This window comes from Ruditapes philippinarum, unplaced genomic scaffold (genome assembly GCF_026571515.1).
Source record: "Ruditapes philippinarum isolate M1 unplaced genomic scaffold, ASM2657151v2 ctg4944_1_1_1_1, whole genome shotgun sequence".
Lineage (NCBI taxonomy): Eukaryota > Metazoa > Mollusca > Bivalvia > Venerida > Veneridae > Ruditapes > Ruditapes philippinarum.
This window is the reverse complement of record NW_026857838.1, coordinates 4,207-20,989: the sequence shown is the minus strand read 5'-3', so window position 1 is coordinate 20,989 and position 16,783 is coordinate 4,207. Positions and strand designations below refer to the sequence as shown.

Sequence of the window (16,783 nt, the reverse complement as noted above, 5' to 3'; positions counted from 1 at the left end):
AGCAGCTGATAATTTACCGCCGTGAATTTTGAGCCAAAAGTAGGTCACTCTACTGCGGTCAATAAGAACCTAAATGTACAGTAACTGAGACAAAAATGAAAGGAGGTAGCCCAAAAAAGGGCTGTTGGTGCCAAGCAAAGGGCCTGCCCTATAAGCTGTCATTTGTATTAGGGGCTCACACACCCTAGTAAGTGATCCTTGTTGACACTGCCTACTTTATAGGGTCATGCCCTTCAGCTTTTGTCAGGACACTGGCAGTTAACTTCATGCTAGCCAAGTTTTACGTAACCCTGAGCTGTATCAAACATTCGAACTTGCCGTCTTACAAGTAGCATTGGTTCTTATATGATCTGTGGATCCCCTGTGCCTTCTCAACGACGTGCATGTGCCGAGGGGAAGAGAGAAGATATAAATCGGTGCCATTATTAACTGTATTAAAACAATACTACCATGTCTCTAAAGGTTATATACATTAAAGCTGCATGCCTCCAGATGAACAAAAATATTTCAAGAAAATCAAACTTGAGAAAAATGTAATATAATTTTAAGAAAAGTTTAAAAATCAAGCTTTAAGTAAAAACTTACATACTTCGTACAATTCATGACTGATTTTGCAGTATTTATCACCATATCTCTACTGCGTTACTAACGCAGTAAGGGCTTTTTTGCATATTTTACCTATTTTTGGTAATTTGCTTTAGGTTATAAGTTCCGTTTGCATTATATAAAGTATTTTCTTTGTGCACGTCACAATATTTTACTTTTTAATACATTTTCAAGAAAATCAGCAGGAATCTGGAGGCGTGCTGCTTTAAGCAATATTATAAATGTTGGATAAATGTCATGAGGCATATATCTTGTATACCAATACTTGTTCTTTGTATGTACAAGATTATGGTGTGAAACCCTCTATATTAGGGTTCTGATAACTGTTTTACATGCTCAAGATTGCAGGAAGGGAACCGATGTCTACAACTTGTTGATTGAGAAATAGGCTTACTCCAGAACTTAATCTTTTACCAATAAAAATGTGTAGATGTTATCCAGCACTAGTTCACAAGATGTTGATAGTCCTGCTCAGATGATCTCCTATGCTTGAAATAGTGCACACAAGTGGTATTTGAGGTCTTCCTTTCCCAGTAAATATGGAAAGTATTTTGGGCCAGAGGCCTATGTTACAAGAATAAACTTTACTTACTATTAAAAAAATATGGAAAGTTACCTTATAACATTAACACCAACAATGTGACTTACCAAAAGAAAGAAATAAAGTAAGCATTATACTATCATACTACGTCAAAGACAAGGCAATAAATGCCCATTTACTAATTTGTTTCAATTGAATTGAAGTAGAGATTTATTCATGAATTTTTCCCAAACATGTTTGTTTTATCTAAACTATCTTTATGATTATGATAACTTGTGACAAGAAATTGTCACAAATCAAAGTATTTTATTCAAGTTATGCCACCTATTGTTTCCAATAAATATTATAAGGATATTACTCCAGCTAACAGTACAAACATGAATATCTAGTTCAAGTATAACTGTTTACTATGGTAATGAGGCTCTGCTGTGTTTCGGCTAAGAAGCTAGATATTCTAGTCTGTGACAACAGTCTGTGTTGATTCTTTTCCTTGCATATTAAATATTAATCATATTTGGAAAGACAACTAATGTTTTCATGTTGCACTTCTTTTCTTATAGCTGAGTATGAATTGACAACTTCATTCATAACAGCAAAATGACGTTGTCCGAAGAGCATAATTCATTCATAAAATTCGCACATGAATGATGTCATTTAAAGTATGCAGCCTGTCTAACATTGAGGGTTTAAAACAGGTTTGTATAGCACAAGTGTAAATGGTAAATAATCCCGACTGTTTCACAAGAAATTATTATATTCCATAGAAATTGATACTTGGAATTGTGTTCTTAGACTTTGAAAGAAAATTATGGAAAAAACTTATCAAAAATAAGTTACTTTGCATTGTACTTTGAGGTAGATGATCCATAAACAGGCTTTTTATAAATGTTATAATAAAACAGATATAGACATTTTTAATGATGAATATGACATGTTCTAAAAACGTTAATATTGTCTGAGGCATTTTTTTTTCAGTACATAAATTTTTACACAATTATATTCACTAGCTAAAAGGTCAATATTTATTATATTTCTGAAGTTATCAATAAGCACATAAATCAAGTGACTGACCAAGCCAGAGGTGCCATTGATAGGAAAAATAAACAAAAATTCACAACAAACTATAATTATTGGACAGGTTTTGACTTCTCATTAAGAATACAAAAAAAGTGTTTGACATAGAAACAGACTTGTTCCACAAAGTTAGAATCAAAAATAAATAACAATAAAAAACGTGCATGTACAAAACACATTTTATTATAATTTAATTTCTTTACTATTCAAGCACAATGAATTTCAAATAGAAACATTTACAACATACGAAGATTTTAATAATGTTGGATAAAATAACTGGCAACATTATAAGCTACTGTATGATGATATACACATAACAATATTCATTACAAACAAACCAACCAAATGTAAATTATGCGTTGCCATTGAACTGAAAACAAAAAAGTTGCTTTTAAATTCATAATGTATCTGATTGGAAATAAAATACGTATCATATTGTGTTTATAAAGTCATACCATTAAAGAATTAAAAAAAATTCAAACTATTTACAAATAACAAACAAAAATAATAAAGAAGTAATGGGATAAAAGATTTTATACTCCACTATGTCTATACATTTCTAATTCATAAAGCAATACTTGTCTTCACACATACTAATGCATACCTGCTCATTATATTACAGAGCAATGTTTCTTAGTTAATGATCTTTTTACTGTAGTAATGAAGTTAAATGAACTGTGACAAATATCTAAATGTACTTACTGGACATAAATTCAAATCAAACTACATGTATGCAGTTTCATCAACTACACCTTAGTAAATAGACTTACTCTGGAATGAAGAATATTTTGGGTTTTCCCAGCTAACCCGTGGGTATAACAAACTTTTATTTTACAGTAATGTTACAGTTTCAAAAATAAGTGCAACAGTTTGACTTGAAGTGCACCTTGAAGCTTTAAGGGTAAAAGTTTGCTTGTACCAGGGGATTACCTTGGGGAAAAAAAACTGTTATTTACTGAGTTCTGGATAACATCTATTTCAGAGGGATACACGTTTTGAAAATGTTACTGTAAAAATTAGTATTAAGCTAAATCATAAAATAAATCAACAAATTAGAAAACACAACAATATTCTTCGTAAAGTAAACTCTTATAAACTCATTAGAACTTTCTGATACAATTTGTGAATCTTAATTTCAAGGTCAATGGTTATTATTTTGTACATAAATGGATGTTTTGAAAGATCCCCAGGAGTACCAGCTCCACATATCACAAATATATTAGCACAGATACATCAAACAATAATGATCATGGTTCTCCTCTAGGAATGATAAATGACATATAGTCTGCTGTAGCCCCCCACTCGGCACGCTTCAACTGAAATATTGTCACCCATGTCACTATAACAGAAATCCATATCAATGAACCAATTATAGATCTTATCACATCTGAAATAAATAAAGATAAAACACATTTTTATTATTCTGGAAAAAGAATTGAAAATTTCAGAAGTATTAAACAACAAACTGGAACCGATAGTTTTCTTCAATATTCTACATGTAATTGTATATAAATGTCCTTCTGCTAACATTGTATGATATACATACAAATAGTCTGGGTTTTAAACAGTATTTTTCAAACAGTACTCTTCTAATTATTTCAAATGCCATCTTAGACATATTTCCAGAATGTTAACACCATCATGTTAAAGTACATGTATAATATAATTCTCAATATTTTTAACCCATTACTTCGTATACACGCCTTTTTCACCCCCCCCCCCTTTTTGTTGTCTCAAATGATGAAAAAATGCCTTATTTAGGCCCCAAACACTTGTTTTTGTTTGAGAAATGTTGTTAAAAAAAGTGACCTCTTTTTCGGCGCGGCCCCCCAACCAAAAGATACATCAGGGGGTTGCCAGAAGGGGGATGTGCCCCCTTCTGTTTGGGGGGTTTGAAGGGGGGCGGAGTCCCCCTCATCGCCAAGAAAAAATTTGGACTTGTGAGAGGCTGTAAATGACCCCAGATTGATCATAAGGTAACGTGTAACCAACGCTGAAAAGCATTTGACTCTATCTCAATCCATTGAGAAAGTGCAGCACATTGAAATCAATTTTGATGGAAAAAATCAACGCAAAATAGTGATTTTTGGCAATTTTGAGATGTCCCCTCGTTGCCATGGTAACAGAAAATTTAAGCCTGAGCATGTTGTTGCAAGTGCAATGGTCCAGTCAACATTTGTGCCAAGTTTGATTAGTGTTGAAGCAGTTTTTATAGTATTACAGCAATTTGAACTTGTAACGGGAGACTTTTCAATGAAAACAGCCATTTTTCATAAAATGCTCATGAAGTAATGGGTTAAAGTAATTTCTTCAAATTCTATTAATTGAATATATACATGATATTCAATTACTTAATATTATATATATTTTTTATACCAGATATAAGAAAAGAAGCAACCAATTAATTCTTGTATCTTACATGTTTTTATTTGCTTCTGTTGTTCATATGGAGGTTTGAAGAAAGCTTCTTTGAAAAACCAAACAGAATTAACAAACCACAAGAATGGAAGCATGGCAAAACCACCTGAAATATTCAAAATGGAAATCATAAATAATTCTCATTTTCAACCAGTTAGAAACATTTCTTAGAAAGTGCACCTTACTATTCTCATAAATCTTAACAGTTGTTTTTATTATTACCCAGGTTTATTTTGTGTTTGGATCTGTCTATTACAAATTTAATGGCTTGTAGAGTCAAAGTACATTAAACCAAGTCACCAATACCATCTTGTTATCATAAGAATTAAGAAATTTTTGTTCATAACCCAAGTTTATATTTCTAACATATTTAATTTAGCTGAGAATTCTTCTTATTATATATTGTTTTGTTTTTAGACACCACATTTATAAGATGTCAAATGACATGAAAGAATATCTTTTTTATGCCGTGTCATATAATAATTCATTATTGAATGATTATGCACTTGACTGCCATGTCTGTTTAAGTTGGAATAATGTGAAGCATGTTGGAATAAACTATGTATTAACACATACAAAAAACTATACCATCACACTAACCTAAGTAATATTTCCTACACAACTGGAGTTTATCTTCATCTTTTACTCTTCTTAAATCCATGTTCTTTTATTCTGTGCTGTAAAATCTGTACAAAAAAAAACAAAATATTGATCAGCCAGAAATATTGTTGTACACTCCTGAGTCGATAAATGATTGCTTGAATATTTAAATGATAAAATCATTTTAATACACCTGCAGCTGCAGCACTTATATGTTGATATCTACATAACCTGATTTATCAAAACTTACTGGGCAGAAATTTACATTTGTCAAAACTGACATACCTCTGTCAAATACTTAAAGCTGCATGCCTCCAGATGAGCCAAAATATTTTAAGACGATAAAACTTTGGAAAGCTTACTAAGACTGTGGAAGAATGGTAAAAAGATTCTAGATTTAAATAATAATTCATATCTTATGTGCTATAAATTACTGATTTTGCAGTATTGACCACCATATTTCTACTGTGTTACTAACACAATCAGGGATATTCATGTATATTTTTACCTCTTTTTGGTAATTTACATGGATTGTTAGTACCGTTTGCAATGTGTAAATTTACTGTCTTTGTTCACATAATCATTACAATATCTTACTTTTAAATACCTTTACAAAATTTTCATGAAAATAAGGATAAATGTGGAGGCGTGTTTTGGTGAAATGTGGGACAAATTATGTCACAGCTAAAATAAAAAAGCATTGTACTAATTTTGTAAAAAGTTTTAACAGCCTGAATTGATAACACTGCCCCAGTTTAGTGACAATTTTCAGCACATTTATAGTGATGATTTGCCCCACCTTAAAATTATCATAAAACATACTTAAAATGAATAACTTAAACAGAGACATAGATAATTATCTATGTCTCTGACTTAAATAACTAGTTGTAATGTTTTTTTTGGAAGATGTGTATATATATTAGAATGACATCTTTGTTTATTATTTAAAAAAAAAAATTGGTCTATTTTCTTCGATCCAACCATGTTAAGTGATAATTTAATATATTCGAATAATCATCATGATGATCAGCATCTAAATCATTTACTTTCAAAAATATTTAAGATATCCTCAAGGTACTTTATAACGGGAGTTACTTTGTACCGGGAATGTCCAGATATTACAAAAAATACTTACATAAAAAAATTTCTTTTGTTTATGCAAGTGTCTTTCACATTAATTTCATACAAAATATATAAGTTTTAATAACCCTATTCACATAAATGTGTTTTACGCATAAAAACCTGTACTATTGCTAACTATTTGGACCCAACATGACATTTTGAATGTGTGTGCAAATGCTTATCAAATTGTTACCCTTTTACTGTGTGATAAGTAATAGAAAGAGCACCGAAACACGAGGCTATCTGATTTGTACGAGGGGGCGTAGCCCTCCGAGTATTAATCAGATTGCCGAGTGTTTTGGTGTTCTTTCTCTTTTGTATCATAGTCAAACATAAAAGCACGTTCCCTGTTGTCACAATATGAAACCCCGGCAAAAATGAACCAATGAACGGACATCTGAATATAACATTTCTGTCGCTTTCCCTTTCTCTGCCGTCACAATATGTAAACCCCAGCAAAAATGAGCCAATCAATGGGCAAGCTCTGGAGTGCGGGTAACTAATACTCGCACTCCAGTTAACGCACTGTGCATGTATATGTATATGACTTAACCCTGACACATTTTCAACAGAAAGTTCTCCAAACTATGATACAATTGATAAATATTGAATAGAGTTTTAGTATCATTAGCAGTATTAATGGACCACTTACACATGTTTTTAACTTTTTATTGAATGTTTAAAAGTCATTCCTGGTATTAAGTACTTAAAAACAAAGATGGCTGTCACTCATATTCTTTATTCAGGGCTCACACTGTCGGTCGCCATAGTCGCCATTTGCGATTATTTTATAAGATTGGCTATTATTTTTGCATTTTGGCTACAAAATCTGGCAATTATGTTTTACTTTCAACAGTGTTTATATAAAGTGTAAAAATCGATAAAGAATGCAGTAGACCCAAATTAACACCAGCGAGTCAACTTTTTATCGGTCACATGCTGATTACTATATTGCCCGAGGTGATAAAAATACATGCGAGATGTAAAATTGTATAAGTACTTTAAAGATATTGTCCAGCATTATTATAGCCATCAAATATTCGTCAATTAGCCACAAAAATCGTCTTAAAATTGATGAACTGGATATTGACCAACCCAAAATTTACCGTAGTAATTGCAAATTTTGAAATTTTATGTTTTAAGCTGTTTGACTAAATCACCAGTGGAAAACAATGATAAAATATTTAAAAAGTATTAACTTCTAAACAACTATTTGCTCAACAACCAAAATTGTGAATATTTCTTCAGAAAAAAGGGAAAAAAACGATTGTCACATATTTTCGTGATTTTTGATATTTATTTAAAGGTGAAAATAAGCTATGTTCTGTTTAAAAATCTTTACTATTATGGCAGAAAATTTGTATTACATTGGTGATGATGACATTTTTCAGTAAGTTATTCAGAAAAAAGGCTGCATTCTGTGAATAAGTTCTATAGGCTACTATGAAATGTGGAAATTGACAGTGGTTATACATGTGTAGCTGACAAAATTTGATTAGAACAAACAAAAGAAATTGTCTGCATTACAGCAGCATTATGTAAAGTTATAATGAATCTTTAATATTGTTGTTATACACAATACTATATAACATTTTTATTCTGTTCTATAATACAGGGTTCTCACTAGGACTTTAAAACATGGAGTCCATGGACTCCCAACCCTGAAAAAGTTGGAGTCCAAAAGCGCGTCGCAATTAATATGTTTACAGATTAGTCATTCAATGCTCACAATAGCATTGCTGATATTTTGAATCTTCAAGAGACTTCCAAAGTTTATAGTTATTCAAAAGAAACTCTGAACTACATAGTATAATTATTGTTTTGTTGTTGATATTTATTATGAAATTATTTCATTATAATGCATCAACACATGGAAATCGGTTTTTTTCCCACTTTTATACCATATCAAATTTTATTCTGGTTAAATAAGTTCACTCTAAAGACAAAAAGTTTATATCTGTAAAAAAACGTAAATGTATATAGGCAGCGTTTAGCGGAATGAATAGGAAAATCGTGTACAGCTTCAAACAGTGTGTAAGAGATTCATCCGATCGACAATTATTTTAGCAAATATCTTCAAAAGGGGGCAAATTGAAGATCGATATTTAAAGATTTAATGTTGATTAAATAATAAAGGAACAATTCATTCGCATGTTTGGCTTGGAAACCGAGAATTTTTGCGAAATTTTAGGGTTTCTGGCGAACGTGAAATCGCCGATGTTCGGGATCAATTTTCGGATAGAATCTAAATATCAAAGAAAAGCGTATGTGTATTTTGGTTTGTTGTCCTGGCATTTCGGCACAATATCTTAAATTCTTAATAGTCTTATCGAAAGTTTTTGCAAGAATAAAACTAAAGCAAAATTGTGCCTAGAAAATGCCGAAAATATTCGACAATCATTCAAAATTACACTCATTTGTAATTTGAGAAAACAGTCTTTAAACTTGCGGCGTAAATAGTCGATAATTTTATCCTTTTGTCGGTAAAATTGCTAATTTCCAATCAACTGTTGATCAAAGATATAAAATTATCACCTCGTGTTATATCTGGTAATTACATGTACATTAGTCTGATCACTATTGCGTGATAATGATCGTAAGCGTTTTCGCTGATTGGCTAATCGCTTCACGGGTTGGTGTGCATAGGACCGCCTACCTATAGACTGACACGCGCTGACGCATTTGTGTATTTCTGGTTGTAAACAATCGGTAATGTTTATGCGTCCCCAGGCAAAATTAAGCGTACGTGGAATCCTTGCTCTAAAATATTTGCGTCCAGCTGTAATAAACATGCATACCGGGACGCCGAAATAAGCGTCCCCGAGAACCCTGATAATAACAATTAAAGTTGAGGTTCAATGTAAAAAAGGTAGTTATCAATTCAATATACACAAATCTATCAGTTTACTTGAGAATCCTTATAAAACTGAAAAAGTTTTATATGTAATGTTTATTTAATCAACTGCTTATGTTGTTAATCGCTAAATCGTGAATAGTCCGCTGAACTTTTGGCTATTATAATATTGGCTTTTATTTTATTTGAGCCAGTGAAAGCCCTGTTTATTTACAGAACTATCTTTTGATGTATAACAATAGTTAAAATTTCTTTTGGAAATTGTTATTCTTATAAAAAAAATGGTAGCTTCTTCAGTGAAGAAGTATTTCATCCTAGATTTCTTCTGTATTATATGATGGTGACCCTAATAAGGCTTACATTCCCGGTAGATAGATCTAGTACAACCAGGATAGATCTAAATGTTTGTTTTTATTCTGTAAAATAACCATCTTTTCTATTAATTTCTTATGATAAATCTGCTTCCGCATCTTTTACTTGTACTCCTGTTTATAACCATTTTTTTTTTTTAAATCTAGTGTTGCCCTAGAAGGAATTATGGCACCAACTTGTATCACGATAAGAATTTAATTGCAATTACCTTTTTAGTTTGATAAAATTCACTTCCGTGTGTACTGTAGTTGTGACGTCACTAAAAGTGCATAGTTTGAAATATCTAATTCCCATCATGTACCGTACACAGGAATTGTCATAGATGGTTCTAAAGTACTAAATTTTTATACAGATTATTTTCTGCTTTTCACAACTAACCCCAACACTTGAATTATTTTAAATATATTCCCATGGGTCTTTTATCTCCTACAAATGGATATGTTCAAAACTGTAAAGTGTAAAACTGCCGGTACAGACCGGAATATCTTGCTTAAGCTAGGGTAACTGTTTACGGCGGTAAAGAGGTTATGTCGTGTTTCCACTAAAAATGATAAAATATAGATATAAGATTTAAATACCAAACATTAACTAAAAGTATATCCAATATTTAAAAAGAAAAGTACAGTCTTCCTCGTTATTTATCATTAAAATGAAAGCATATAATTTCAAACACGTACTGGTGTAAACAGTAGATAATTTTGTCTGATATGCTAGAATACTTATCTTACACAAGCTGCCGATACTGAATAAGGGTAACTGTATAAGGCGCCAACCAGGCTCTGTCGAGTTTCAGCTTAATAATTACTCGAGAGCAATATATCCCTGTCTTAGATGACAGCAGATGTTTGATTCTTTTTCTTGAATGTTACATATTAATGATATTTCAGAAAAAAATTACGAAAACTTATATTTTAATTTTATGGAAACGTAATTTTTTGAACGACCTCATCCTAAGAAGGCAATTCATTCATAAAAGATTTTGTGTGTGTGTGTGTGGGTTTGTTTACCCTCGCCACCGGAAAGAGACCATATGGGCGAGCATATACTTCATTTATAACCTTTTAAAAAGGGGGGAGCTGATGTTTAATTACTTATTGTTATATCCGTACATGTGTTTATGTGCATACCATATCCCCCATGACAGGGTAGTCTCTACGTACAACCTCTGCCATGGGAGGAAGATGGGGCAATCCCATACTAAGATTAAGAATTCTAAAATTGAATTATTAAAAAGCACTTATTTTAAAATTGGCCAAGACGTTTATAGAAGTTACCGTCTTTTATAACAGGTCTATCTAATATTTAGTATAACTAAAAAATTTAAAAATATTACCTATAATTGTAGAGTTCGCATACTTGCGAAGAAGGCATGTCAGGAACGTTTTCTGACCAATTCATTGTGGGCTGACTGTTATTTATGTTGGTTTCTATTTAAATGTTATAAACCGTATACATTGGGATGCATATTATTAATTACATGTTTGTGTGTGTGTGTGTTTGGGTTTGTTTACCCTCGCCACCGGAAAGAGACCATATGGGCGAGCATATACTTCATTTATAACCTTTTAAAAAGGGGGAGCTGATGTTTAATTACTTATTGTTATATCCGTACATGTGTTTATGTGCATACCATATCCCCCATGACAGGGTAGTCACTACGTACAACCTCTGCCATGGGAGGAAGATGGGGCAATCCCATACTAAGATTAAGACTTCTAAAATTAAATTATTAAAAAGCACTTATTTTAAAATTGGCCAAGACGTTTATAGAAGTTACCGTCTTTTATAACAGGTCTATCTAATATTTAGTATAACTAAAAAATTTTAAAATATTACCTATTTTGTAGAGTTCGCAGACTTGCGAAGAAGGCATGTCAGGAACGTTTTCTGACCAATTCATTGTGGGCTGACTGTTGGTTTCTATTTAAATGTTATAAACCGTATACATTGGTATGCATATAATAAATTACATGTTTGTAATTAGCAGAGTTTGTTTTAAATTTTGTAGTTTTTGTAAGTTCTACCGAACACCCGCTTTATAAAGTTAATTTTGATTGGTTTAGAGAGGATTGCCTCCTTTGTTCTCATTGGCCGAAAATTCTCTGTTTACAAAATAAGGAGGTCAATCCGGTTTTGTGATAATTTGCAAATTTACTTAATTTTCGGATTGACCTATATCGACAAGTTTGTCGCGCGAACGTGATAGAGATTTAGCAGGTGCCCGTTGCATCCAATGTATACGTGTTTTTACCAACTTTATTTCAAAATTAAAACAAATATGATAGTTAAAATGTGGTGGAAACGGCCTTATCTATTTATCACTGTCTCATTGTCTATAAATTATTATGCATCTAGATATCACACATAATAATTAATCTTCTATTACTTAAACAATTCATAGAAGAATAAGAAAAAATCTAAGTCCCAAATATGGCTAATAATAATAACTTGGTTACCCATAATGTGATGAGATAGTCTTTATGTAACATATTTAAGAAAATCTCATGCTTGAGTGAACCCGTGATAAACGTATTGCTCCATATGGGGGCACGGGTTCACGTTTACTAGTATTAAGAATACTAGTTTATATATACAGGGATAAAAAAAAAGATAGATAATAAATAACACGGGGCGGGGGGCAAGGGGATATATACAATATGGAGTCTTTTTTGACATTATGGGTAATCTGTAGCCAGCACCTCCCAATTTTGATAATAACCATGAGACTGTATGGTAAAAATAGTCTAGTGCACAGCCTATTTAAGAAATTATTCAATTAAAATTACATAGCAATAAAATTACAAAATAAATAAATAAATAAACTTCATAATAGCACCGTTTCACGGCCACTTATTAGGGCCACTTTTAAAAATAAACACTTAAAAATAGGTTATGTACACTTTATACAATGGCTGTGCACTGACTCAAAAATTTAAAATATAAAATATTTGTCCAAACTAACATACAGTATACTATACTGTAGTATATAGCTTAGGCAACTACCCCTCGCGTATTGTTTATATGTTCGCGTCTTAACCTAATATATCAAAAAAGTTTTGTCTAGTTAGACTACCTAATATTTATCTTATAAAGTTTCATTTTACGGCATTGATTATATTTTAATACATTCGCCTTTTTGCTGGAGAAAATGTGAGCTCGCGGACCGCGCACTGATAGATCACTCAAACCTTCTTCAGAATCGGATAGATGGACCAACCACCACATATAATGATGTTAAACGAGACGAAAAGTATTTTAAATTTACGAAAATAGAAGAGATCAATAAATCATAAATCATAAAAGATTCGCGGGTATGCCGTTATTTAAAGCACGCGACTTATCTGACACGTGATGGAGATGGAGGTGTGTACAAGGCACGGTTTTAGCAGATAACCCCTTCTGATATGCATGAATACTTAATAGCCTGATGTATGTTAAGGCTAATTAATTTGTAATAGCTGCATATTTACAAAACTTCCCATTAACAAATAATTAATCATTTTAAATATCTTCATGTGTTGTTCCTGGTGGAAGAAATGGCATAATATCACTGCTAAAACCGCACAACAACGACCTTTAATGAAAAAACCCGAATATTGTTTTTTATATTTAAAAATGTAGGAAAATAAATGAAGATTCGTAAGTCGTGTTTGTCGATTTAAGGGGTTCAATATATGAGGTTACTATATCAACCAGCCCGTGCACTATTTTTTAAACATAATGAGTCAGGCATCAGATTTCAGTGTGAGCCAACAGGTTTGTGATATTGCTGTATATGGTGTTGTTCTGATTTACACGACGTGCTACATAATGAGTCAGGCACCAGATTTCAGTGTGAGCCAACAGGTTTGTGATATTGCTGTATATGGTGTTGTTCTGATTTACACGACGTGCTGCACGACCTGCTGCATGGCGATATATATAATATTTCAATTTAGTGTACAATGTATATTATAGTGTATGTGAGATTTCCATAGAGCTAGCATTTTAAGCTGAAGCCTGAGTAAAGCTTTGCAAGCTTTAATTCGAATACTTTGGGATTTTGCATGGTATTTTGCGTTTAATAAAGTTGAGTGTCCAGGTAGCTTCAGTTTATATGCTTATTGCAACAAGGTATTTGGCAACTTTGACTGTTTCTAGAATTTGGCCATGGGACAGGCATTGAGATTTAAGAATTTCGTGACCAAGTGATATTTAGAACAGTACATTTTGACTCCATGCCCCATGAAGTTTTCCATATTTGTAATCTGTTTGAATCTTGTTTAAGGATTTTTAGCAGTGAGTTATTTACAGCAAGATAAACAAAAGTATCGTCCATCGACGTCAGGGAATAACCTAACCTGTAAAATTAGATTTTCAGGCATAACGTACATGTAGAGAAGTCCTAGATTGTCATAGAAGAGAACCCTTTGGGACTCCGGGTGTTACTTGATTTTCATTTGACCTTTCGCCATACACTACAACAGATTGGCCTCTAAGAATCAGGAAGGACTTTACTTAATGCAACTTGGTGCATTTAACAGCATGATTGATACATTTATGATAAGGTGGTTAACTTGTTTGTCAAAGGCTTTGGGGAAATCCAAGAGTACTAAGTCTGTTTGATAGCGGTGGAATAGGTTTCTTGATATTGAGTCCCCTACGAGTCACGTTATGATAATGTTGTTATCTACTTATGAAGAACATTTTTCTCATGTTTATAATTTAATATGAACCTCAGATGTTTAGAGAAACATATGAAAATCAGCCTATTTTTTTCATATGGTAGCTTAAAAATTGTTGGATATATCTTTAACAAGAGGATAATGACGAGATGATTATAATGCGCTAAAGTTTTGCACCTCTGAGGGGTTCTCAAACCATGAGTGTAATATAAACCAGTTTTATTTGCAATTTTAAAAACTTCTAAAGAATTACAGGAAAATGTAAATGTGTTTTTACTACAATGTATCAAAGTATCAAATTCAGTATTCAGGATTTAGACTCCAGCTGTCTCTAAGAAATACAAATCTCTTAAATCAAAACCTTATCTAAATTTCTGAATTCAATTATTAATCGAAACCAGTTTTCTCACATGTTCAGAGGTAAATATTTTGTCACAAGATTTGATTTATAAAAGTGATTATGTTTTAAAAGCAGTATACTGTTATAGGGCAATATTTCAATACAAAACTGTAATCTTTTGCTATAATAAACATATATGCTTTATGAGAACAAACGTCAACGAGGAAAGGGTGGCGGTATTCAACATATTAAGTAAATAGCTAGGCCTTGAGTGACATTTGATGACGCTTGTTTACCAATCTGTTATTACATTGTATAATTATTTGTAAAACTATCCAAGTTTACATAATAATTATTCGATCCTTGTTCAAGTTTAGCGTACCAACATCTCTTCTAGAGCAAATATGGTGCAGATAGAGGGGCTGGAAGAAGGTTTGTCTTGAAATATATATAGTTATTACAGCTTAGTGAAGTTTCCAGAAACAAAATCGTACGCATAAATGTTGCTGATGATAAATCATCATTCATTTCTTACATCCCACAGAGCCTGCAATGATACCGACTTGCGCGCACGGATTTGTATTAATGTAATATAAATCCGTGATTGTCGTAACCATTAAATGACTTGCGTAAATTGTGAATAACCCATTGTCGCTCACTGACGTTCGCTTGCTACATAAGATAAATAATATACAATTTATTTATATTTTAACGCCTTTGGAGTTCCACACCCCAATTTTAGGGTCTCCGCTTACACTATCACCAGTTTATGATTAAACTATCATATGGTCCATAGCTTTTAAGATCGCGTACAAAAAAAAGGACGGTACTTTCCTGCGCTTCATAATTGTTCACTTTTGTGTGAAATAACGTTAAATATATAGTGTATTCACTAAGCTGCGAAGGGAGCGTATAGGAGCGTTTAAAAAGCGGCTCATATAGTTTTGGAACTATATTTATGTGTATAACGTTAACAATTAATATCAGTGAATATCATTTTCATTTTTACCCACTCAAACATTCCACAATAGAATAATGCAAAAATTATGCAGTGAAATGGAGAGATGTGAAACTTGAACAGAATTTGTTAGCACGGACCACAGGTGAACGTCGCGTGGCCAATTTTCATGACTCTAAAATATTATATAATTATATAATTATAATCTTCTAGAGTCGTAATTTTTTTTTCATAAAAATTTATTTTTGTCAATACATATGATGTTTGGATGATGTTCTAAGGGTTTTGGGTTGTAGAGGGGGAACAGGGGTATAGTGTAAGTCATGGCCACGCGACGTTCACCTTTGGCACGGACAGACTGTGCATTTTTTTTTTTTAATGCGTTTATTCAAGGTCGCCACCGGAAAGCCCATATGGGCGACCGTACACTCAAAGTCGGGCCATCCTAGAGCGTCCCGCCGAGATTTTTCGTCAATTTTTTTCCAGCTTTATTAGTGGAGGAAGACCCCAGGTGCCCCTCCGGGCATTATTTCAGGCACGAGCGGGCACCTGGGTAGAACTACCGACCTTCCGTAAGCCAGCTGGAAGGCTTCCTCACATCCCGAGTGAGGATCGAACCTACAGCGGTCAGGGACCTGTGATCTCCAGTCAGCGACCTTAACTACTCGGCCACGGAGGCCCCTTACTGTGCCATTATGGGGTGGGGGTGTATATATTTGGTTTTCGTGTGTTTTTATTCAATAAAATGTGTATTTAGTGTAATTAATTTATGTAATTAACAAAAATGAAATATAAAATGGAAAAAAGTTTTCCATCAACAGTTTGAAAACAGATGTGAAAAAAAATTTGTATTTGAACACGTGGCGAATCGTTATTTAACTGTGGCGAATCGTTATTAGGCCCTACTCTGTGTCGAATCGTTATGTGGCGAATCGTTAGTGTGGCGAATCGTTACATTACCGGAACAGCTCGGCTATTATAGTCCCTATCTGAAGTCTGACGGAAAGAGCCGAGAAGATGCGATTGGATCGGTGCTGTGCAGAATTACTTCCCTTAGATTCTGACGCCATGTGCATTTTATTCCGAGAAATCGTGAGGTATTGTTTTCCACTAAAATGCAAACTGTCCACAGTTTATAAAATAAAACAACACATATTTCAGACAGGTGAATATTAACGATCCAACAAAAATAATATCAACTGTTGACTTTCCTAGTCAGTAGTGTACACATTGG

General features: G+C 32.9%; 1 protein-coding gene across 1 annotated transcript; it reads right to left on the bottom strand.

The window, feature by feature from the left end:
• Positions 1-2,382: 2,382 nt before the first annotated feature.
• LOC132751189 (gamma-secretase subunit PEN-2-like) lies at positions 2,383-9,833 on the bottom strand. The gene is made up of 4 exons (XM_060741327.1): positions 9,797-9,833; positions 5,240-5,327; positions 4,641-4,745; positions 2,383-3,608 (listed from the first exon to the last, which is right to left on the bottom strand). The coding sequence occupies exons 2-4, from the start codon at positions 5,298-5,300 to the stop codon at positions 3,469-3,471; spliced, it is 306 nt and encodes a 101-aa protein (XP_060597310.1). The 5' UTR covers positions 5,301-5,327; positions 9,797-9,833; the 3' UTR covers positions 2,383-3,468.
• Between the last annotated feature and the right edge of the window lie 6,950 nt (positions 9,834-16,783).